This window comes from Vigna unguiculata, chromosome 5, assembly GCF_004118075.2.
Source record: "Vigna unguiculata cultivar IT97K-499-35 chromosome 5, ASM411807v1, whole genome shotgun sequence".
NCBI lineage: Eukaryota > Viridiplantae > Streptophyta > Magnoliopsida > Fabales > Fabaceae > Vigna > Vigna unguiculata.
This window is the reverse complement of record NC_040283.1, coordinates 38851419-38874978: the sequence shown is the minus strand read 5'-3', so window position 1 is coordinate 38874978 and position 23560 is coordinate 38851419. Positions and strand designations below refer to the sequence as shown.

The 23560-nt window shown below is 32.0% G+C and overlaps 3 protein-coding genes across 8 annotated transcripts; 1 reads left to right on the top strand and 2 right to left on the bottom strand.

Moving 5' to 3' along the window:
* The first annotated feature begins 2775 nt into the window (after nucleotides 1-2775).
* On the top strand, nucleotides 2776-8704 carry LOC114185366 (transcription factor bHLH123-like). 5 transcript variants are annotated; one of them, XM_028073049.1, is made up of 8 exons: nucleotides 2776-3309; nucleotides 3613-4234; nucleotides 4397-4504; nucleotides 4636-4701; nucleotides 4880-4945; nucleotides 5047-5106; nucleotides 5803-5966; nucleotides 8312-8704. In XM_028073049.1, the coding sequence occupies exons 1-7, from the start codon at nucleotides 3005-3007 to the stop codon at nucleotides 5950-5952; spliced, it is 1377 nt and encodes a 458-aa protein (XP_027928850.1). In that variant the 5' UTR covers nucleotides 2776-3004; the 3' UTR covers nucleotides 5953-5966; nucleotides 8312-8704. The 5 variants fall into 5 exon arrangements, with proteins under 5 accessions (XP_027928850.1, XP_027928849.1, XP_027928848.1 ...); XM_028073048.1 differs by lacking the exon at nucleotides 8312-8704 and adding an exon at nucleotides 6195-8131; XM_028073047.1 differs by lacking the exon at nucleotides 8312-8704 and having other exon boundaries at nucleotides 5803-7089.
* Nucleotides 8705-9503: 799 nt separating this feature from the next.
* Nucleotides 9504-14019, bottom strand: LOC114185669 (probable NAD(P)H dehydrogenase (quinone) FQR1-like 1). Of its 2 annotated transcripts, none has more exons than XM_028073536.1 (4): nucleotides 13757-14019; nucleotides 11248-11341; nucleotides 10156-10418; nucleotides 9504-10068 (listed from the first exon to the last, which is right to left on the bottom strand). In XM_028073536.1, exons 1-4 carry the CDS (start codon nucleotides 13777-13779, stop codon nucleotides 9837-9839), a joined length of 612 nt encoding a protein of 203 aa, XP_027929337.1. In that variant the 5' UTR covers nucleotides 13780-14019; the 3' UTR covers nucleotides 9504-9836. The 2 variants fall into 2 exon arrangements, with proteins under 2 accessions (XP_027929337.1, XP_027929338.1); XM_028073537.1 differs by lacking the exon at nucleotides 13757-14019 and adding an exon at nucleotides 13364-13661 and having other exon boundaries at nucleotides 9600-10068.
* Nucleotides 14020-19358: 5339 nt separating this feature from the next.
* LOC114183460 (G-type lectin S-receptor-like serine/threonine-protein kinase At4g27290) lies at nucleotides 19359-23351 on the bottom strand. The gene is made up of 7 exons (XM_028070485.1): nucleotides 21644-23351; nucleotides 21393-21527; nucleotides 20899-21056; nucleotides 20597-20807; nucleotides 20215-20452; nucleotides 19946-20096; nucleotides 19359-19863 (listed from the first exon to the last, which is right to left on the bottom strand). The coding sequence occupies exons 1-7, from the start codon at nucleotides 22932-22934 to the stop codon at nucleotides 19561-19563; spliced, it is 2487 nt and encodes an 828-aa protein (XP_027926286.1). The 5' UTR covers nucleotides 22935-23351; the 3' UTR covers nucleotides 19359-19560.
* Nucleotides 23352-23560: the final 209 nt, after the last annotated feature.

Sequence of the window (23560 nt, the reverse complement as noted above, 5' to 3'; positions counted from 1 at the left end):
TATTTATTTTTATCTTAAACTTTAATATATTTTAGTCTTTAAAAATTTAATAAATAGATATAATCTTTTTAATTTAGTTATGTTAAATTTTCTGACATATAAAACATATTTATAATTGACATTAAAACAAAAATACAATAAACATTATAAATAACTTAAATACTAATATAAAACATGTATAATATATCAAAGAAAAATTTAACATAATTTAATTAAAAAATTATATATATATATTTTTTAAATTTGACACTAAAATATATCAAAATTTAAACATAAATAAATTTTAATTTTAACTCAAATTTAAAATATTTAACGGCGGAAAAAAGGTATGATTACTGTTACTGAAATTCACAAGAAGATGCCATCAATGAAGGAAAAAACAAAGGAAGAAAAGTAAACTGGCATTGCAGGAAATAATCATTGGCAAGAGCGTCTTCACCTTTTTCTTTTGTTTGGCATTCTAATTTAAAGGAAAAAACAAAAGCTCATATGGTTATATATTTATACTTTTTCGTCATAGAATATAAATAGGTAATATATGAATAAAAAAGAAAGTAATTTTAATAGTAAAGTAATATTTTATACTTTTAAATGACTAGTTTAGTCATTAACCTTTTTCACAAATCTGTGGTGGCAATATAGATAAATCTGGAGAAGTGGTTTGACAAAAAGTTAACAACACAGTGATGCTTAAAGTACAATTAATAGAATCCTTGGGAAAAAAAAAGAAAAAAAAAGAAAAAAAAGGAAATAAAAAAAATGTAACCTAACTCAACAAAAATAGTTAAAAGCAAAACTTCTATAGAATCCTAGAAGAGGCAACCTGGGATGAGTCAGGCCAGTCCAATAATACATGCTTTTTTCAATTATTTTGAAAAACAAAGTACTAGTTATATTTTCAACTTCTATTATGAAAAAGTATACGTGATTTATGATATTTTTATCTTCTTTTTTTTTTTTGTTAAAAGGGGAAAAAAAGGTTATGCATACCTATGTAAAAATGATTTGTTTTTACAATAATTATCTTTAAAATTATATTTACGTTTCTTATCGATTGATGATATAAAAATTTTTAATTATTAAGCCTCGAAACTATTTTCTTTTTAGTTTGACTGCAAAATAGCATACTCTTGTTTGAGTAGAAAATATTCACAGAAATACTAATAATGACCCTTTTTTTATTAAATTGACAAACAAAACAGCACATCTGTAATATAATAAAAAAAATATGGAAATTATGTGGCAATTAAACCAAAATTTCGTGAAATTAGACCACGGAGAAAAAAAAAATTCAAATCTATTTCTATTAATGAGACTAACTAGTCTATTTTGTAGGATTTGTATTCCAAAAAAAGCTTTGTTTTGTATATAGAAATGTGAACGAATTAACTGTTTGTTGATTTGAAATTGTTTTTAAAATTTACTTCTCGAGTCTTCAATTATTTCTTTTTATCCTTTTGATACTGTGTAAGCTTTTGCTTTTGTATGATTGATTGAGTTTATTTAATTATTATTTACTCTTTTAATATGTCTACTATTTTTACATTAATTATTTATTTTTAACTTTTTAAACATTTTTCAACATTAATTTTATATTTAATTTTAATCAAATAAAAGTACCAACATTTTTCATCACAATTTTTTTGTATAATAAATATTGTTCCGCTTTGTTTAATCAAATCCTACAGTTAGTTTCCCAAAAATTGTTTATGAATGCCAAGTTTTTAAATTCGAAACACAAAATTATAAAAGAGACAAGTTCCCCACTTTTTCTTTTTCTACGTTCCAATATTTATGTTAGAGATCATGAATATAATATCCCTAAATTTTATTTATATACATCATAAAAAGATTATTAAATAATAATTAACTAATTACTAACTATTTGTTGATTCTAAATTTCTAATTCTTAATTAATGACTAATTTAGAATTAATAACAATAATGTAAATGTAATTAAAGTTATTGATCAATTTATATTTTAATTCAAAAATCAATTATAACTTTTAATTAATAATAAAGACTATTTTAGATACCAACAATTTTTAATTTATAAAATAATTTACAACTCAATGAATATAATGATTAATTATTTTTTATGTTTAATTTAGTTGTTATTTAATGATATTTTTTGTAAAAATAATATTTAAATGTTTTCAATAAAATTCACTTTTACTCACAAATTGTAGTTTAGACGGTCAACAACATAAAAAAATAAAAAGAAAAATAAAAATAACTTATAAAATAATGATAATAATAATAATTTTAATTAAGTTTTAAGTAATTCATACATTTTAATGTCTATAATTGAGTCTTTATTAAAAAAATTATCTATATACTCAATTTCTTTTATACTTTTCATTTCATTTTTGTTATTTAATTTATTCGTTAATTGGTTATTTGTCTCACCATTTTAGTTACTTGTATACACATTAAAAAGTGTAAGGTTTTTAAATTAATATAAAATGATATTGTCAAAAAGTAACACATGACTTGTAATGGAGAAGAAGCTATCATCATTGTAAGTAAAAACTCAATTAATCTTTTAATATACAATAAATTGAAAAAGAAAAATAGAGATTCTTAGAAATACTATAATTTAAGAAGAATTTAATTCTTAATTAATGATAATATATAATAAGTAAAAAGCCAAATTGGTTTTCAAAAAAAAAAAAAAATGAAGATGTAATTAAATTCCAGTGTCTTATCAATGACCCGTTTGAATTATGAAAGTGTCAACCATAATCCGGTTAGTCAGTTACTCTTCTCATTCATTCATTCATTCATTTATGCACTTTCTCTCTTCGGCTGCCATTAATATAAATACTGAGAAGTAGCGAACCGTTTTCCATTCATTTTTCTCAAACTCAACCCTCACAACAAAACACAACACCCTTTGAAGAATCTGATGCACTCCTTATAGCACCATACTTTAACACAAAATTTCTAGTTTATAGATACACAGTGGAGGCTCAACCAAACAACATTTCTTGGATTCTTCAACCATGGCAGATGATCAATTTCAGGCAAGTGGAAACTGGTGGGACACAGCAAGAAACGTGAGGTATGAAAGCGGAGCGTCACAGTCATCTTCCTCTGCCATCACCAACATAAACAACTTTGCTTGGCAAGCTTCAGATATGGCGGACATGAAGCCAAGGTCTTCCATGGATTCTTCTTCTGTGGTTTTTCATGACTCACAGAATAAGCTTCAACCCCCAGATTCTACAACTTCCACTGACCCCAACTTGCATATGATGGGTCTGGGCCTGTCATCCCAAGCCATGGATTGGAATCAAGCATCTTTGTTGTAAGTGCATGCAATCTGTGTAAAGTGGAACCCAACCAAACCAACCCACTAAAAAAGAACACATTTTCGTCGCTTTTGTTATATATTTATAACTTTGGAAACTAATATCTTTAAAAATCAGATTTTTAACTGAGTCAAATAACATGGTGTGTGATCTATGTAGCAGGTATCAGAAAAGGCTTTTATTCTTGTTATTTTCAGCATGATATAGAGAATAGAGTAAATGGTTTATCAATCTTCAAGGGATATTTATGTTGTGACTTTGTTGTTGTTGTTGTTGTTGTGTTTGTTCGATGGTGATAGACGAGGGGAGAAGGGTACAGAGAATAGTTTCAGATCGATGTTGCAAGAGAACTTGAGCTCATCAAGAACAAATTTTCAGCAAGAGACTGGGGTGGAGTTGTCTCAGCAAGTTCAGTGGAGGTCAGAGAAGATGTTCTCTGCAGAATCTTCAAGCAATGAGTTCAAGCAAGTGAATAGGGGTTTCTCGTTGGATCAAAGCAAGTTTAGTCCACAATATAGTTCTGGGGACAGCACAGTGACAAGCCAAGGGTTACCCTCTTCTAACTTTCAGATGGATTCCTCAGCCTTATATGGGACCCCTTCAATATTGCAAGGACTATTGGGACCTGATCACAATAACCAACAACAACCTTCTTCCTTTGAGAACCGCTCCATGAGTTTCCCATACCCAACAACATATGGATTAAACTCTAATAATGAGTTAATCCCTTCCTGGTCCAAAGTTCCTCAATTTTTGAGAGGTTCACCTCCAAAACAACCACCCAATAACCAGCTCCATTTCACTAACAACGCACCCTTTTGGAACGCTTCTGAGGCTGCAAACTTCAAAGATGTTCGCTCCAGCTTCTTCCCTTCATTGCAACCCCCCTTCTCTACGCCAAATTTTGAAGTACAGTCAAAGGTATATACTATTGCTATTACTACTACTACAAAACATGAGCACATAGTTTAGAAATATGATGTGTATTAGATATGGTATTAGGGTTTAATTGAAGTACTGCATTGGATGTTGTGTAAAGTAAAGTTTAGATTTAATTGATAGAGGCATGGTTTTAATTTGCAGAATATATCTGAAGTTAGGGAGTCTGGTAATGTGGGAAAGAAAAGTGGGAATGAGCCAGCACCCAAAAGGACCCGTAACGAAACACCATCTCCTATGCCAGCTTTTAAGGTACAATAAGTGCAACTAACCTTTTAACAAGAAGGGAAAAAGCTTTAAACTTTTTATCTTTATCTTTATTTCTTTCCTTTGAATCCATAAACATGGATGTGAACCTGTAATTCTACTTTCTTGCCTCTTAGGTGAGAAAAGAGAAGATGGGGGACAGAATCACTGCACTCCAACAATTGGTGTCGCCTTTCGGAAAGGTGGGCTTCCAATAAAATTTATTAAGTTATGATCATTTCATTTGTGAATTTATATGTGATATATAATAAGTGCGGATAAGGAAAATAAATAAATGATCATAGCAGTTTTGATAATGCTGCTGCTTTATTATTATAGATTATAGATAAAAGATTAAAACTCTGTTGTATATTGTGTCAGACTGATACAGCCTCAGTGCTCTCTGAAGCCATTGAATACATCAAATTCCTCCACGAACAGGTCACTGTAAGTCCCATAACCCATTAAGATATTCCTATTAAAAAACTAGAAATAGTGGCAAGATTTTCATCTTCTAGCTACGTTTTTTCGTTTTTCTTTTTCTGCAGGCCTTAAGTACACCGTATATGAAAAGTGGAGCTCCAATACAGATTCAACAGGTACCATACGTACGTTCATAAAGATACTGCAATTAAGTCTCTTATTTCTTTCTATGAATCTCTAAATGAATATAGTGATAGCTAGTTCTAAATTTCACTTTAGTTAGAATCCTGATATTTTTAACGTCGTTGTTATAGTTTTTCTTCACTCCATTAAGCATTAAAAAGTTTCTCAGTTTGCATGAACTTTGTTTAACAGAAGGTAAACTATTTGTATAACTATTATACTAAATATATAGTGTAAGTATATCAAATTTCTATACAAACAAAGTTATTTAGTTAAACTGTTAATCGAATAATTATAAACATACATATACTTTATCTTTCTTTTCATTATGCATTTGATCTTTACATCTTTCTCCTCTTTTCTTATCTCATATCTATTATGTTTTTCTTCTTTTTTGTTCTTACATGTCTTATATCCATTGTAATGTTGAATCATTGTTATATCATGTGTTTTTGCACAATGCACTCATTGTACAAGACTTTTTTTTGTCTCTCTTCTCTTCAAAAAGAGGGTAAAAAGAAGAAAAAAATGTGAAATAAGCATTACTCTAATAGGAAGGAAAAGGAAAGAGATAGGAAAGGGCGAGTAAGATGGAGATAAGAAAAAAAAAGATGCAGATTTGATTCTGAGGCACTGATGCTGATAACCTTTTTCCAAATTTGGCAAATTATAATGCAATTTTTTGGCTTTTGATGCAGAATTCTGGTAAATGTAAGGAAACTGAGGGACCAAAGCAGGATCTAAGAAGCCGAGGGCTATGCTTGGTGCCTGTTTCGAGCACATTCCCAGTAACTCATGAAACCACAGTGGATTTTTGGACACCAACATTCGGAGGAGCTTCGAGATAGCAATAATAATAAGGGTAAAATGTGTTTTAACTCTGAAATTTTTTGGTGAAAAGTTGTTTTAGTGGATGTTTTTTAAAGAATGATGATTGTGGTCTTTGTGGTTTTATAATTGATGAATTTCATCTTGTTTGTGAAACCTGAGGGATGAAATTCAGCAATTATAAAAGTTAGAAGGACCAAGAGTTTGGAATGAAATTAAAGAAGTTAAAACACATTTTGCCCTAATAATTATAATAATATAGATGGATGGAGAATTGGGACACGGAAGCAATATCCTGCAAGTAGGTAGCTAGGACATGCATGTACCTTGTCACACACCTGGCCAAGTTGGGAATGATATGATGAAAGAAAAGAGAAACAAGAAAGAGGACACGGAAGGCCACATAAATATGTAAAGGTAGTTAGTTCTGGTGGAGAGTGGAAAAGATGTATAAAAAAGAGACGAGGGAAAATGTGTTTGAAAGAGAAAGAAAGGGAAATGACCCTTCAAAAGATAGCCATTGTTGGACCAACTACATTCAGAATTATGCAGTGTTTGGGAAAATATTGGGACCATTGGGAGCAGAATAAGTTGTTGTAATAATTGCAGAATTGTGCTTAGAATAGTGGGATTAATTAAGCATGACAAAAAAAATGCTGAATATACAGAACAAAGTTCTTACTTCCAAGACTAAACAAGAGGGAGAGAAAAATTGTTGTTGTTATAGCAGAGAGATGATGATAAAGGAGCTTTATTATTTGTTGTTGCTATATTGTGAATAGAGCTGGCACTACCTACCTTTAACTCAAGAGAAAAAGGAATTTAATTGAGAGAATCATTGGAGTATAGAACACAAGAGTGAGTGAAGGGATGCGTCATTTGATTGGAAACCTCACTTTTTATTTGTTTATGTCTTTGGAATAAGTAAGTGGAAGTCAGAAGCTGGCCCACACCCCCCCCTTTTAGGGTTTTTTAATTTTTTTCAAATCAAATGTTTTTATTTTTCACAAAGATTAATTAGATATTTATGTGTTGAAGATGCTTTTTCACATGCTTTTGTGCTTTATACCGAATGGCCACATACATGGCCTTCCATTGGAAGTATGTGTACAAAGAAGACCAAATTCATAAATATTTATATCCTCTTCGGACTTCTGGATTAGGACTCATAGCTCCTCTCATTTGTGCCTGTCATTATCTACTTCTTCTTTCTACCAAAAATCAACACCACCCCCCAAAATTTCAAAATCAATATTTATGTGTACCTTAGGTTTAAAGAGAAAGGACATTTTCTACTTAGAATCACCCCTAAAGCTTCGCTCGTTAGGGCCTGTTCGTTCTATTTTATAATCAATTCTTTTCATTACCTACACTTCCTAATATAAAACCTATATCTAAAATGAATTTAAACACACATATTCCACACTCTAATTAATCTTAATTATTCAAATCAATCATCTCTAACTTTCAACCAAAACAGGAGCTTAGTTTAGCTGATCTGTCATAATATTGTTTGTCCACTGCACTTTTTTACTCATAAATTTAATCTACAGATAACCAAGTGTTATTCTTCCTTTTCTTGTATTATATTTAGGAAAACAATGACAAAATAGCAGAAAAAGAGAATATGATACCATTGTCTTGAGATTTAAAATCTGCATGATTGGTATATCTTTAAACCCAGCAACTTTTTTTAGGGTTCTGCAGCTATTGGCCACAGATATTTCAAATGGTACCCTTCTGATTAGAACTACTTAACTAAATAATCTTACTTTCTACCTTCTCATAGAACATGCAAAGAAGGAGCATCATAGCATTTTAATCTTTGTCATAGTAAACTAATTAAGTTGATTAATATTAGCCTATGCAACTCCACACAACATTTTTTATAAGCCTTAATTACTTTCAACAAAATCTGTCTCCATTATGCGATTCATTTGCTTCTTCTTTGGCTGTATAGTATTCCAATGAAGGAATAACAGAAATAATTTTTTAGCAGTATATTATTTTGCACCTTTTTTTGCTTTAACGGAAAAGAAAATTCGTTTAATTGTTTATAATAGTATATGTCGCATAATTCTGTAACATGATTGATAATCAACGAAAGTCATTGATACCAAAGTTTGTGTATAGATAGATACAAAGGGAAGGAATATAATCATCAAATTATTTTAGCGTATGTATGTATATATCAACAACTGTCTAAGGATTCCACAATTTTATGAAAATGATTACGTTGGTTTTGAAAATTGTAGAAGCAAAGAAGAGAATGTGCTTAATTATGTGTAACATATTGCATGATTAGAGTGCATAATATGACATGAGTTGTGTAAGATTCCATTCCAAGTTTATTTTCTGCGCGTCATGTGTAAATGTCAGGTTTGTTCATCATGCTTGAAAACGACCGTGTCATCGGAATCCAAAAAAAATGAAGTTGCTGCTGAAATTCATGAGTGTGGCTAGGTTAGCTAGTTGAGAAAAGATATGAGGGCAGACACTTTTTGTCATGAAATGATGGAACAAGATGCTGCAAAGCCAGAATTAGAAACCCCTTGATGCATACTAATGATATAGCAAGGGAAAAAGAAAATTAGAGCAAACTGGACCAAAACTGAAACACCAAAATTATCTCACGTCACACTGGATTTCATTCACAACAAAGAGAAAGGACCACATCAATGTTCTTCTTTCGTTAGAATATTTTTTTTTCCTGTGTAGCATGATACTAACACGACATTTAACACGATATGGATATGGACTTTTTGATACGTATAATTCTCAAAATGTAGGATACGTATTAGATTATCATGAATTATTTAAATTAACAATCTAAGATTCATGTACTCAAAATCATATATAGTCTAAATATTCGTGATTATATAAGTTTTGTTCTTTATTTTATCAAAAAATTATATCATAAATTTGAGTTTTTAAAAAATCCTTGCATCTGTCTTTGTTAACATAATGTTGAAACGATGACAAAATTATGTTAGAAACAAAAGAATATCTTTTGAATTGAACACTTTATCTATACATGTCCATAAAAGACGGATCCCAGCTTCATAGATTCTTTCAATACATTACTCATAATTATTTTTTTTTCTGTATTAATCACCTATTTTATATATTTATTTCAATCTAATGCATAACTACTATTTTTATTTTGTGGTAAAGGAACTAAGAAATCAATGAAAATGGAACTGAGAATTAGTGGGGGATGGGATAAGATGCCAATTTAAACGTCGTAATCTCATCAAATCGCTTTCAACAAAGAATTTAAGATGGCTAATTTATCTTTAGTGTAACCCAAACCGACAAGATATTTATTATAATGTACTATACTCTGGCATAAAGATATATCAAACGAACAAAAAGAACTTTTTTAACGCGAATTTGAGAAAAATATATATCGAGGTGTAATTGTTTGCTTTGAATTGGTAACTTTGGTATTACCCATACACACTGCTACTTTTCTGATCTCTTGGCATGAACAAATTGTTTGTTGTGGCCATAGATTCATATTAATTTTTTCACGGATACTTAATCATTTACAAGAGAATAATAAAGCCGATTTTGAACTCAAACTTGTTGCAATATTTATGTGCTTAATGGGGTAATACAAAAGATGGGAACAAATATTGTTTAGCCTAACACGAAAGAACAAGACTGAAAGACAGACAAACTTTCATCATTCAACAAATTCCAACATCCACTGCAACATGCAACATGCAACACGCATACAAAGCATTTCCTTTACGATAATGTAAAGAAACAAAAAATTACTTGCAAGCACAGAAAAATAAAGCTCAATATATTCCAAGACTAAAAAATGGGTGATGATTTTCAAGCAATACTTTGGTATGGTTTAACAATAGTGGTAGTATGTCTATATATGAAGGCATTATTAAGCAGCTTGCTTGAGCTTCTTTGTGATGGCTGCAATGTACTTCCCTTGATGAAATGCTTGCTCCAACTCAAGCTCAGTTGGCTGTCGTGATCCGTCACCGGCGTAAGTTCCGGCACCATATGGACTTCCACCTTTCACTTTCTCCATCTCAAACATGCCAGCACCGAACGTGTAACCGATTGGAACGAATATCATTCCATGATGAACCAGCTGAGTGATAGCAGTGAGCCTGTCATGGATTCAACAAACTTCAACATGTTAGTATTTGATTCATCTTGATAATGGAGTAAGAAACCAAGGATAAGAGGGTGCATACGCTGTGGTCTCTTGGCCACCACCTTGAGAACCGGTGCTGTAGAAGATTCCAGCAGGTTTTCCTGCAAGCTGTTGAGTTCTCCATAAACCTCCAGTAGCATCTAGAAAGGCTTTAAACTGAGCAGCCATCATTCCAAACCTTGTTGGGAAGCCGAACACGAAGCCGTCAGCTTCAGAGAGATCATTTGGTGTAATGATTGGTACATCGCTCTTGGGTGGTGCACTCATCTTACCAAGCACCTCCTTGGGCAGTGTCTCAGGTACCTGTTCATAGTTTCACCAAGACAGAAGTTCTATTAAAACATCTTTTTTTTTCATCTTCACTGACAGAAAAAAAAAATCATCAAGAATGAATTTTGGAGCAGAGTTTTGTTCCAAGACACTGCAGCCTACACAAAAGTTAATCACACAATAACTATTTGCAAACTGAAGGAATCAGAGATCATCCTGCTATCTTGAAACAACATTGGAGACATAGAACTAGAAGAGACGATTGATAAAGATAAATTATCTGAAAGTACATGGAAATCGGAGTATATGGTGACAGTGGAAGAATTTAGCCAACAGAAAGTTTGAAGCTACCCACGATCCTGTTTAGACAAACTTATTCATATGCACTAGTAGGAAAAACTGATTTTAACTTCTATAGCTTTTACTTATAAGATAAACATATTTTTATACAAATGTTTGAGAAGAAGTTTATTCAAAAACAAGTTCTTATTTTCTTCATGTAGCAGTTCAAAGGCAAGCACAATAACGTTGAATTGAAAACCAATAATATCAAAATAACAGAGCAATAGATAGCTGATAAATAAGTTTTTTTTTTTTTTTTTTTTTTAATTTCTTCATGCACTGATTTGTTCCACAGAAGAACGAGCCTTAACTCTGGAACTGATGTTGCTCACCATTTGTAATTTCATGCTATGAAGGTGAAACTAACAATGCGATAGGTCATTTACTTTTACTGCATTTATTTACACTAAAGAGGAATGAGCCTCAGCTCTGGAGCTGATTGTTGCTCCCGATCTGTAATTTCAAGTCATGACACAATGGAATGCACAGGAAATGTAAATTATGGAACATAAAGACATGCCTGCCATAATTTTGCTTCAACACCTTCCACAGAAGAAGCCCCTTTCTTTATTTCTTCTGCTAGTTTCTCGACATGTCCATACATGGAATAATACCTATCAAAGCAAGACAACTATATTGTAATTAAAGCTACCAGAAACATGTTCAGTAATTCAATTCATTAATGAAATAGAATTCTTGTGGACAATAAAAAAGAAAGGAACTGCGAATCAACATAACATGTGGCAGGGAGCATGAGCAAAGGGTTATAATGACCAATATAATATAACATTTACATAAAAACAAGACTGCATAAGATTAAAGAAAATATTGCTATATTTCCAATCATTTTAGATGGATCTTATGCAAGAATAAATAGTGCAGTCGTCAACATCCAAACACCCAATTCCTCAATTACTAGTACAAATTCCAAACGTAATCTAAGAATTCCAATTTTCACCAACAATCAAACACTTGAATGTTGGTTCTCTAGAAAATACAGCCAACTTGTGTTTGTTTATTAACATGGAAACATAAACCTCATATCCTTAGTGACCCAGTAGTCAAGCTTGATTCAGTTTAGAAACTGTCGCAATGAAAGTTACTTATTATAATGGCTTGCATTGTTGCACATGCAACAGGAACTTGTGACATGATTTGCACTCATGCCTGTGGAAATTGAATTCAAAAACGTAACTAGGAAGGTCACTCAGAAATTATCAAACGTAGAAAAGACAAGAGGACCTTCAATGAAAACATCATGATGAACCAACTCATGGGTAAAAAGTCCAACCATGAGAACCAGAACATCATGACAACACTTCTTTAGAAGTTAGAACAGGGTCCAAATGATTGTGTAGCAGAGAGAAAATTATGATCCTACTCAACATTTAAAACATTAGAGAATCGCAATGCACTATAGACAGGCTATTAAACACTAACCAGTACATATTCTTGCAAATATTGGAATCGCTTGATCTGAAAATCAATTGCTTCTTAGTTTCCTTTTGTAATTTCCATTTCCTTCATTTTAAATTAAGTGCCAATTTCACCAGTTGGCATAAACAAATATTTAGAAGTTCAAAACCTTGGAATATCAATATACTGTTTTATACTATCAATCCTTTCCCCACCTTTGATAGCAACTATTACCAAAAAGATAACTGAATACAAATAATCTCAGAGAAAAACTTACAGAGAGCAATAGAAAAGCCAATTTATTATGTGATTTTTTCATCTCATAGATATATTTATTTTTCTAATGAACATAGCAGCTAGATGGATGACAAAACAAACAGAGCCAAAAGCACACCTTTTGTATATTTCTGTAGATGTAGATGTTGGGTATTTGAACAGGCATTTGCATGTATTGCTTTAGTATTGTGACACCAATTAACTATTGGTTTATTCTTAAGAATTTCAATGAGAGATCTCAAAGGCCATACTGATCAATTATTCACTTTGATTCATTCTCTCAATTTTACAAGTTGCCTACACATGAAAATAACAGATTTCATACTGCCTTCAAATTAGAAAATTTGAGATGTTCAGTGTTCACACATATTGCCAAACTGTATGAACCAAATCTTGTCTGATGTGATTTTAATTGAGTATCACAAGAGAAAGATTAAATCATCATCAACAAAAGCTCTCTATTGCTTGCACGATAAATTAAAAATAATATACAAAAAATGAAAATTTTTCCCTAACAGAAATTGGTATGAGTGCTTCTACTGATTGCCATTCTTCATCATACTAAAGAACAGAAATATTTACAATACTTCAGCCCAACCATACTTCCAAGAGCGAAGAAATGTTGATTTTAATGCAAATCATCAATTCTTCAATACTAGTCTAACTCAAAACAACATAATTTTATGTTCTTATCTTTAAGGGTGATCAGCACAGTAAACCCAAAAGAAATGAACAACGTCGCTGCGTTGCAAAATTACATAATGGGGGAGTCTATAAACATCTTACTTCCATTACTCAACATTTTTTTATCAGTAAAATTCAAATACATAATCAGATAAATGAAACCAAGGAAAAATGTTTTTTCTGCACAGTATGATTCTGATTACCACCAAACCAAATGCAGAACAATTCATAGAACAAAATCATCAAGAAAACAAACTCACAAAAGGGATTCTGTGACACCAACACCATTCTGCCAACAACCCCAAAACTAAGCGATCAAACCAATTCCCATCACATGGCGCATAGACCACGCTAAAAAGAACAATGCATCAGATCGAAGAAAGCGGCGACACCCCCAGATCTTCAATGGGCATTCAAAAGGCCCAAAATTCAAGAAACCGTTGGAGAGGTGGAGAAAACCCAGAAAACGAAATCTCATCTTGATCATCATAAATGCCGAAACAAGGGACCAAAAAAAGAAAGAAGGTAAAAAGGAAAAACAACACTAACGACAACGACAGTACGAACTCAGAAATTAACGAAGAAGATAAAGAAAGCTTAAGATAAAATAAAAAAACCGTTATGTTAAAAGAAAAGGGTGTAAAGAAGCATACACAATATAAACTTTGACAGCCATTGAAGTCCAGCAAGGTCTCCGAGTGTCTTTCTCTGTGGGTAGTTTTGTTACCTAAACAAGAGCACTAAAGTTGACGATAGAAAATGGGAAGGAAGCACTATATATAAATATTATATATATATATATTTATGATAATATGATGTGTACTTGCACATTGGATTGATTAGTCTGGCAGCATAATAATACGTTTTAATTAGTGGGTAATTTTGTTGATTTGCTTTATGGCTTTGCCTTTTCGAACGTTTGGTAGGTGAAACGACACCGTTGTCTACAACATGATTAATGATGATAGGGTGGTGTCACGCACATCATCATCATGGTTTTCGTGAACTAATGCAGTTCCTCTAGAAGCTGTCAATTTTTTCAACTTTTATTACGTCATTTGTCATAAAGAAAACAAAATAACCTTTATGTAGTAATTTATTTTATCTTTTTATCCCACTTCTCACTCTACTTTTTTATTTTTATTTTCTAAATTACAATACTATATATCAGTGACAGTGAATCATATAAGATTATTACGATAAAGAAAAAAAGTTTTTTTGATTCAAAATTACACACTCTAATTAAGTTTCTTATCTGTGTCTAAATAAATATACATAACGAATTGATAAGAAGTAAGCGTTGTAAAAAATAAAGAACTCGTTTTTGTTAGGTTTGAAAAGGAATTTAAGAGAGCAAATAGATTTTCTTAGAAATAATGATTGGAAAGGTGTGTTAAGCATAGGGTTAATGATGTGATTTTTGAATGGCATTTGAATTAAGAAAAAGAATGAGTGAAGTGGGGTAATTGAGAAAGGTGGGGTTGGTGAGATGAAAGGCGTTGAATTGGTTTGGTTGGTCTAATGACATAAGACATGGTCATGGGTTGAGTTGTGATTGGGTCCACCAAGACCATCATTTCAATTCTGATCAAAACAAATTTAAGTGTTCATAGAATTTGCAGCAATTGCTGAATGAGGTTTATGGACTTTGACTTTCCTTTGATTTTGTGTTTCGATTCGACAAAAGGAATTAGATCACACACCGCACACTTTGCTCACCTAAAATCATTAGTAAATATTCTGGGAACCTATCTCATTTTTAGTGTATAGATTCATTCTCATAAAATTTTGTATTTGAGTTCGATTATAATTTCACTCCGAGTCTCGTTATATTGTTAAATCTTACTTTAAATTCTCTATAAAAACACATCATAATGAATTTGAACCTATTTCAAGTTTATTCATTCTACTTATCCAATTAAGACTAGACAAGAATTCTTGATGATCTGGTTTCCATATTAACTCTTGTGGTTTCAAAATGGAAATAACATGAATCTTTATACTTCAAAAAGAAGAAACTATATATATATATATATACATTTTTTTTATGGAATGATGGTTGATCACATTCTTAACCTAACCAGTAATTCTAATCTCACGTCCACTTTACACAATAATTTCTGAGATAATTAAGGAAAGAGATCAAAAGAGAAAGAGAGATACACGGAAAAACAGTGTCATGATTTTTTTTTTTTTTTTTATAAATAACATTATTTATTTAGATAAGATCTCTGCTGATATTCAAATCTTCTTTGATCGTATTTCTCATTTGATGAAAGCTTCATACATACATTCACACCTTCACATGTGAAACGAAATAATTGTAATTAAAAATTATGACCATAATAATTATATATTAATATACTAAGTTAACATTTTCAATTTTGACATCATCGATGTCTATGCTCAAATGTCACCATGAAGCTTCCTTTGACACATAACCATTGTCCCTCTTTTTTCTTGGAGTGTTGCAGTTTAGACTTTTATTTTTGGTTAAACTTTTCCTACGCAACAGTGTTACCATTGCACCCCATGGATTAGTAACTTTGATGTGGACTTGTAACAGTTTAGCCTAGGCGTTCAGATATGTAATTGTACTACATCTATTTATTATTATTTTTTTTAATATCGAGAGTTTAATAAGAACTTAATTGAAATGCGTATTTATGAAATTTTAAAAATTATGTTGTAATATTGAATATTAGAAATTATATAATATAATTAAAGTATAAACTATCATGAGTATTTAAATTTTTTAAAAATTATAAATATATAAGAAATATAAGATATAAGACATACATAAAAAAATATGTTACAAAAGAATAAATTTGTTATTTTATTTTATTCATACATTATATTATATTATATTATATTATATTATATTATATTATATTATATTATATTATATTATATTATATTATATTATATTATATATATATAATATAAAGTCAAAAGATTTTACGTGATTTTTATATAAAAATAAAATTATTAAATTATTGATTCAATTTTTTTTCTAAATGTAAATTTAGATGAGATGCGAAATTAAATAAGTATTGAATAATGTTTAATATATGTATAGATTATTGCTTGTACTTATAGGAAGTTGTTATTTTATTATGGTTTCATGATGTTGGGTTGTCTGCTAGAGATCTCCCATGTACATTTGTTTTTTTATAAAAAAAAGTTAAAACACCACAAGTTCTCTATTATAATTAATTAATTATTTTTTGTTGATAAAAATTTTAAATGAGATTGAGGTTTGTATGTTCTTAAAACACATTACGTTGTTTAATTAAAATCTCATAAAATGAAATAATTAAAATTGTGATAAAAGAAAAATTAGTATGTTAGTGAAATTGATGAATTACATTAGGTGGCATAGTTAGATTACGTCCCTTTTATTTATTTATTTTATTAAGGGAAGAAGAAGAAGGAAACAAGATTTAAACCCCTCAAATCAACAAATTTGGTAATTATATTTCAACTCCTTGTATATTCTGTAACATACTTTTCTACCTTTCATCTCTAATATTCATTTTCTTTTTGATGCATATACAAAGTGGTAAGCTTAATAAAGAAGCAACCCTAGTTTGAAGTTTGAAGTTTGAAGTTTGAAGATGATTGGCTGAGACTCTTGCGTTTGATGTTATGGCATGTGATCCCTGAGGAATCACGAAGCAAGATAGCACCATAATAATAACCCTAATAATAATGCCACCATGGTCGGTTTCTGACTGTGAATGAAAAAGTTACCATGCTTCTTTTTCATCACTTGAACATATTTTTTATATAATGCAAAAAGTGTTACTCATCATCATGGGTGAAGTACATTTTCAGGTTCATTGATGGAGAATATATCAGTGTAACTCGGCGTTAGGTGAGTTCACAGAGTTTTTAACTCGCACTGGGGTAACAATATGATGACCATGGACCAGTTTTTGAGACTTTGCACCAAATCTGGAAGACAAAATAAAGTTCAAAGGTAAATCTTTCATAATTTTATTCACCATTGCATCCAAAGAAGCCACCTTCAACCCTCTTAAGGTGTGGATTACGTAAGTACACAAAAGTGTAGAACTCTATTATTTTTCATTTATTTAGACTTATATATCTATATGTTCTTATTTCCTAGTAAATTACACAAAATTATAAAATATATTTTTTCATTTTATTTATTTTCATCAAAATAAAATAAAACTGTAAATAAAAATATTGCTTTGGTTGTAATGTAATGGACCAATTACCTGAGATTTTGGGGTACTTTTGATTGGACCCATGAAAGATGGATAACACCTAATTGTGCATGATATAAACAGCATCCTAGTGGAGACTTTTTGCCCCCTAACTCTTCTCTACAACACACTGTGGTCCAATCTTTGATTCTCTCCCTCTTTTTCTTTATTTCTTCTTGACAGCTATAACCTCTATTTTCTGGGGTGCAGGTCAATTTTGGGCTATGTTTTAGTGTGGACGTGGCGTTTAAATTTGCGTTTCTAACACAACAAATTCAAAGGAATTAACTGTAAAGTGCATGAAGAGTTGAGCAAGTATTGGCGTCCTTGCTAAGCATTAATGTTGAAAGCTGACAAGTGCCCACTGTTCACCTTTTAATTTGTCTTTTCATAATGAAGCCTCTTGCGTTTCTACATCATTTTGTTGATCGAGGGAGAAAAAATGCTAAAAGTTTTTGTCTATTCACTCTTTCTGATTTCACCTTTGGAGAAATTAGGATACATGATGAAGTTGTAGACCCTGCTCAAGAAATTGGAAGTTCTTTGCATATTAATAAGATAAGAGTGTTGACGATAACAACTCTAGTTTATCATAGCATTTGATTATTAAGGTTTGGTTTTATAACAAGCTTATTTATAAATTTCTTGAAGATAAACTCTAATACATGAATATGTCAGGTAAATTAAATGTAAGTAGTTACATTTGGTATAATTAAGTGTCTTAGCACATTGTAAAGATTAGAAGTGTTTCTAGTAATGAATGTCACATGTAATAGTGTTCATTAATTATGGTTTAGATAGTGGTTGTATTTAATGGATGTAGTTGAAAGATCTTGTCAAGAAGTCTATAGATAGTCCTTTTACTATTCTATGTAAAATACAACAAATTATAATATAGAAAATTTTTATTGAGAGAGACTTGTTTGTCAACAAAATCTGATATTATGTTAGGAAGTGAGTTTTAAGCTTAAATTAATTTTACAAAAAATTGTCTTGTAAAATAAAATTTGCATCCACTTCTATATTGTGAATTAGTCTAATCACTAATTGATGTGAGAGTTTCAATAAATCTCAAATTAGTCTAACAAACATAAAATATCGATACCACCTCCGACCAAAAATCTTAAAATAATAAATTTACTAGTCTTTTTTCTTATATGATCGTCAATCTTAAACTCCCTTGAATTTGCAATCACTTTTGAATTGCAAGTAGAGTGTTGATATCTTCAAAGAGCTTTGTTTTACTCATTAATACCAATTCTATCTCAATTCTATCTCATGTCTCTCTTCAAAAGGTCCACAAGTCTTTTTTTTTTTTCACCAACCTACTTGCATTCCTTTTTCCTTCTCTGTCAAACACACATGGAAAAAAATTATTTACAAAGGATTTGAGGTTGCAAATGATTTTCCAACTAAATACACTTGTTATAACTTCTCGTGTCATTGTTTCTTTTGATCTTTTTTCCGACTTAGTTTCAGTCAGACACAGAACCAAAACAACAAAACCTTTGATGTGATTGCTGAGAAATTCTCTATAATGCTGAAAATAGCCACGCCCTCACGCTAAGCAGTTTCGTTTGAGAGCATATCAAGAAGCTAATAATGAGAATATTTATAGGATAGCTTCCTTTTGAAACATGTTTGGAAACACAACACTTGTTTCAGGTTAATTAACATATTTTCCTCAGTTTCATGGGAAGAAAAAGTAGAAGGGCTATGTTCTAAACACTAATCAATCCATCAAAATATTTACCTTTCTAGTAAAAGATGAGTGAACTTGATTTCAGACTTTTTATAGCTTAGTTTTGAAGCAGCATAGTTTCTGTTATCTCAACGTAGCAAAAATTTTTGTTCTTTTTACAAATATTGTCAACAAATTGTTGCTATATCTTCTCAAACAAGACCAGTAGTTACAGAGAACTCCTGGTATCATTTTCTCGGATGCCAAAGTCTGACCAACTTTAAGGTATGAAAAGTTGTAAACCATGATTTGATTTCTTGGTTACTTTTGTGACCCTTTTATTGTTTTCTTGTGATATCATATTTTCAGCTCTTTTAGTATTCTCTTTCAATATTAGTAATGTTTAGTCACAACTTTACTCAGAAGGAAGAAGGGAGAGAAAGAGTGAGTGAACATAGTCCTTGACCTAGAGTTAATTTCTAGTGATACAAAATGTTATGTATCTATACAAGGTAGATGATGAATGTGACTAGCAAATATTATATCAACGAGCTTCTAATAAGGTAATGGTTATTTCGTTTGTTGAACTTTGTTGCTGCTTACTTGTAGAGGAGTCTCCTTCACCTGAATATTTTCCAAAGAATCCTGGTTGCTTTGGCTCAGGCAATTCAACCTCACTCACTAACATTAAGAGCACACTAGACATTCCAGGCCTATCATCTGGATTCTGTTGAACACACAAGAGACTAACATGAAGGCAATGCAATATCTGTGATTGAAAATTGGAGTTTTCTAGGCTTTTATCAACCAGTTCTAGTGGTCTTCCTTTTTTCCAGAGTTCCCATGCCTGAAAGCCATTAAAATTGCTTGTCATAAAGGATACAAGCATGTTTGATGCATGAGTTTGCAATTTGTGTCTAATTACTTACATGGCCTATGAGATTTTGGCTGTGGTTCTGATTATAATACCCTCTGCTTCTCTTCCCAGATATAATCTCCATCAATAAAACTCCAAAGCTGAAAACATCAGATTTCACTGAAAATAGCCCATCAGTTGCATATTCTGGTGCCATGTAGCCACTGCAGAACATATTTTACATGAAAACTGTTAATTCATTACTTGAATTGAAACTCTTTAACATTTTCTAAAATAGATGTCAAGAAATCAGCTTGACTGGAAGAACATTTATTCACTTACTAAGTACCAACAATTCTTCTGGTGTTTCCTTCTTTCTGATCTCCACCAAATATTCTAGCCATGCCAAAATCTGAAATTTTGGGGTTCAACTCATTATCAAGTAAAACATTACTTGCTTTGAGATCTCTATGAATAATCCTTAGCCTAGAATCATGATGAAGGTAGAGAAGGCCCTTAGTAATCCCACATATAATGTTGAAACGCTTTGACCAGTCTAGTAACTCACTCTTTTCCTGATCTGCCAGATTTTTCCATCAGAAAACAAAATCAAATTGATATATGCTGTTAAAAAGTATTCTAGTGTGTAAAGAGTTTAGGGGATACTCTATCGTGAGATTAATCTTAACTACTTAAATATACAATTCCTTCCTTGGATCCATACCAAAGATAAATGAGTTCAGGCTACCATTTATCATGTACTCATACACCAACATTTTTTCCTCTCCTTCAAGGCAACATCCAAGAAGCTTTACAAGATTTCGGTGTTGAAGTTTTGCAATCAATTTTACTTCGTTCTTGAATTCAGTCAATCCTTGTCCTGAACTTTCTGAAAGCCTCTTCACAGCAATTTCCAGACCATCTGCTAGTGTTCCCTGAAAAGTTAAATTTTCAAATGATCATAAGATAGAAAATTTCATTTTATTTCCCAATTCTTATGGTCATGATAATCTATAAGCAAATTACCCTGTATACAGATCCAAAACCACCTTCTCCGATTTTGTTCTTGAGTGTAAATTTGTTAGTGGCTTTGGCTATAGTTGACAAGTCAAAAACTGGTAGGTCCATATCACCCACTTCCATTGCACTGTTTTGATATGATTTGATACTGAAGTCCGATCTCTCTGACAAAGTATAAGTGGATGAATTTAGATTGTGATAATGATAACTGACAAGCATTGCAGGAAATGTCTTTCAACTTTTTGAAAGAAACAAAAATTCATATTTTCATGCAATGAAAAGAAATCCTATATCTTGCTTTGAGTTATTGACCAAGGAAGGAGAACCAAATTGGCAATAGTGGAACCTGTACACTGTTTACTTCTACGGCTTTTGATGTGGATCACTGCATGGCTGGGAAATAATATATGCATACATCTAACACAATACTACAACATTACTAAGAAATTCAGATACTGTTTTTCCCCTCATGAGAAGAGAAACAGAAATGTGAATTTTACCTTTCACATTGGGGCGTGATTTCTTTCTATAACACAAGCCAAGTATTATTAGAATACCAGAAACTGTTGCCACGGCAAAAGAAACTGTCACTGCAGCCAGGACTCTTCCCTTCTTGTGGCCCTTACTGGTGTGTTCTAATTGAATTTGATCACAAATTTACAGAAGCTGGCATAAGTATTCCCAGATGAAAATCTGGCCTAGCTAAGAAATTTAATTGAAGGACTAAAAGGTGACAAAGTTTAGTTCCTACCTAATTCTGAAGCATCCACTCGAACATATACTTCCTGGCCTCCATCTGAAAACTGTCTCATATCAATGAGATCACCAAACCACATGGCACAACCACTTCCTTGTCCACTGATATCTGAATTTGCATAAGCCATACATGAACAGTTATCCAAGCACATGGCTCTGCATTCCTCTAGCCCAATTGTCTGATCTAGCCAACTATGTGTAGTGTCAGGCGTTTTCATCTCAGGAAGTTTGATAAATCCATCCTTGTGCTTGTTCTCACAGCTTAATTCCTTATTGCGGACACATCCATGAGACCAATCCATTGAGTTCCATGCTTGAGGGGACCTAGGCTTGAACCCTTTCAAACATTGGCACACAGGTGAATCTGATATAACACAATTTGCATTAGCTCCACAAAGGGAATAACTGTCACATAAGTCCAGTGGCACTGAAGTGTAGACCTCCCATATTTGCTTTGATTCAACCCACACATACCGTCTACGAACATAGCTTGTTGCATTCAGCACCAACCTTGAAATCACAGAGGTGTTCTTAAGGCTATATGTGTAGTAAACTTCAGCTTCGTTGAAAACAAACCTGAAGTCATAAATGGGGTTGGCCTTAACATGTGGTGAACCACTTGAATGCAAGCCATTCCATGGTCCACTTCGGTAGAACTTTTGGTTACCCTTCATCATGTATGCTTCAGGATAGTTGTTGAGCACCATACCGAAAGAGAAGTCACTGGGAGATGGATCATCAGGGCTCTTCCATGCTGTTATCTTCCTATTGATACCAGTTCTCAAGTCCCAACCAAACTTCATTTCTGGTAAGAAGGTATCAGTAGGGTAGTCAAAGCTCTGCCACAAGTAGGCCTCAACGTTTGCATCTTTCTCATCTCTCATCACAAGATTGCCAGAATCTAAGAGAAGGGCTACTGGGCTTTCTGCTTTTCTCGAAGAGTTTGTAGTCCAAACAACTTTGCCCTTCTGTGTGAGGACAAGGTTCCCACTGCTGGTGTTCATTCTCAAGATCCCAGATGAATCATTGATTGGATTGAGGCTGTTTGCAACCCAAACCACAGTTTGAATAGGGATTTTCCTGTACCAAATCCCCAGGTAACGTTTCTGGGAATTCCCTGGGGTGAAGAATCCAAGTTCAAAGGTTCCATCTTTCGAAACCAAGGTGGTGTTATCAACATCGTCCCTTAGGGACAGGTCTTGAGAAATGGAATCAAGTGCCAAGGAAATTTCACAAAGACAGAGAAGTATATGATAACACAGAAAAATGATCCTCATTAAAGACATAAGCTTGTAACTTGTCAAGAACTATGCATTTCAGCTACATAAATATACAGTGATTGATAAACCAAAGGAATAAACAACCTGGATTGTAAATTGCTTAGGCTTTTGCAACGATGTTATTGGCACCCTATAAAAAACTGAATTGAGTGAAATGTGAACACAGGAATGACCATGATGCATCACTGTATCTGGATGGAAAATGTTACTTCTTTATGTGATTTTCATTCAGTAATAAATAAATGCGACTGAGAGGTTGGTTGTGGAATAAGAATATATTATGTTACTTTCATAGTAAAAAATCACGAAGTGGTGGTTTGTTAGGGGTGGTTGTGAAAATTTATAGAAGTAGACTTGAACAAACTGGTGCAGTTTCTTTGAAACAACGTTGAACACTAACAGACACATTATTGGAGAGCAGAAGAGTAAGAAATTCTGAATGAAACACTGCTTTAAGCAAAAGTCTAGAAACTCAAGACTCCATAGTCAAAGTCTCTATCTCAAAGACAAGACTTTTCTTGGGTTGCCCAAAACTTTAGCAAAAGACATATTTGTATCTGTTAAAATTATTCCTTGGTGCCTCTGTCTCACTTATTTGTTTTCTGTATTCAAGTCCTTATCTGTCAATTGTA

What these genes read in the sequence shown, in the direction of transcription:
- LOC114185366 (XM_028073049.1), top strand. Translation starts at nt 3,005, where the DNA reads ATGGCAGATGATCAATTTCAGGCAAGTGGAAACTGGTGGGACACAGCA. An exon ending in TGGTGTCGCCTTTCGGAAAG is followed by an intron (nt 4,702 to 4,879) that starts GTGGGCTTCCAA and finishes ATATTGTGTCAG; the next exon opens with ACTGATACAGCCTCAGTGCT. An exon ending in TCCTCCACGAACAGGTCACT is followed by an intron (nt 4,946 to 5,046) that starts GTAAGTCCCATA and finishes CTTTTTCTGCAG; the next exon opens with GCCTTAAGTACACCGTATAT.
- LOC114185669 (XM_028073536.1), bottom strand. Translation starts at nt 13,779, where the DNA reads ATGGCTGTCAAAGTTTATATTGT. An exon ending in TTGAAGCAAAATTATGGCAG is followed by an intron (nt 10,419 to 11,247) that starts GCATGTCTTTAT and finishes AACTATGAACAG; the next exon opens with GTACCTGAGACACTGCCCAA. An exon ending in GGTGGCCAAGAGACCACAGC is followed by an intron (nt 10,069 to 10,155) that starts GTATGCACCCTC and finishes AATCCATGACAG; the next exon opens with GCTCACTGCTATCACTCAGC.
- LOC114183460 (XM_028070485.1), bottom strand. Translation starts at nt 22,934, where the DNA reads ATGTCTTTAATGAGGATCATTTTTCTGTGTTATCATATACTTCTCTGT. An exon ending in AGTGGATGCTTCAGAATTAG is followed by an intron (nt 21,528 to 21,643) that starts GTAGGAACTAAA and finishes AAATTCAATTAG; the next exon opens with AACACACCAGTAAGGGCCAC. An exon ending in CCTGAACTCATTTATCTTTG is followed by an intron (nt 20,453 to 20,596) that starts GTATGGATCCAA and finishes AAAATCTGGCAG; the next exon opens with ATCAGGAAAAGAGTGAGTTA.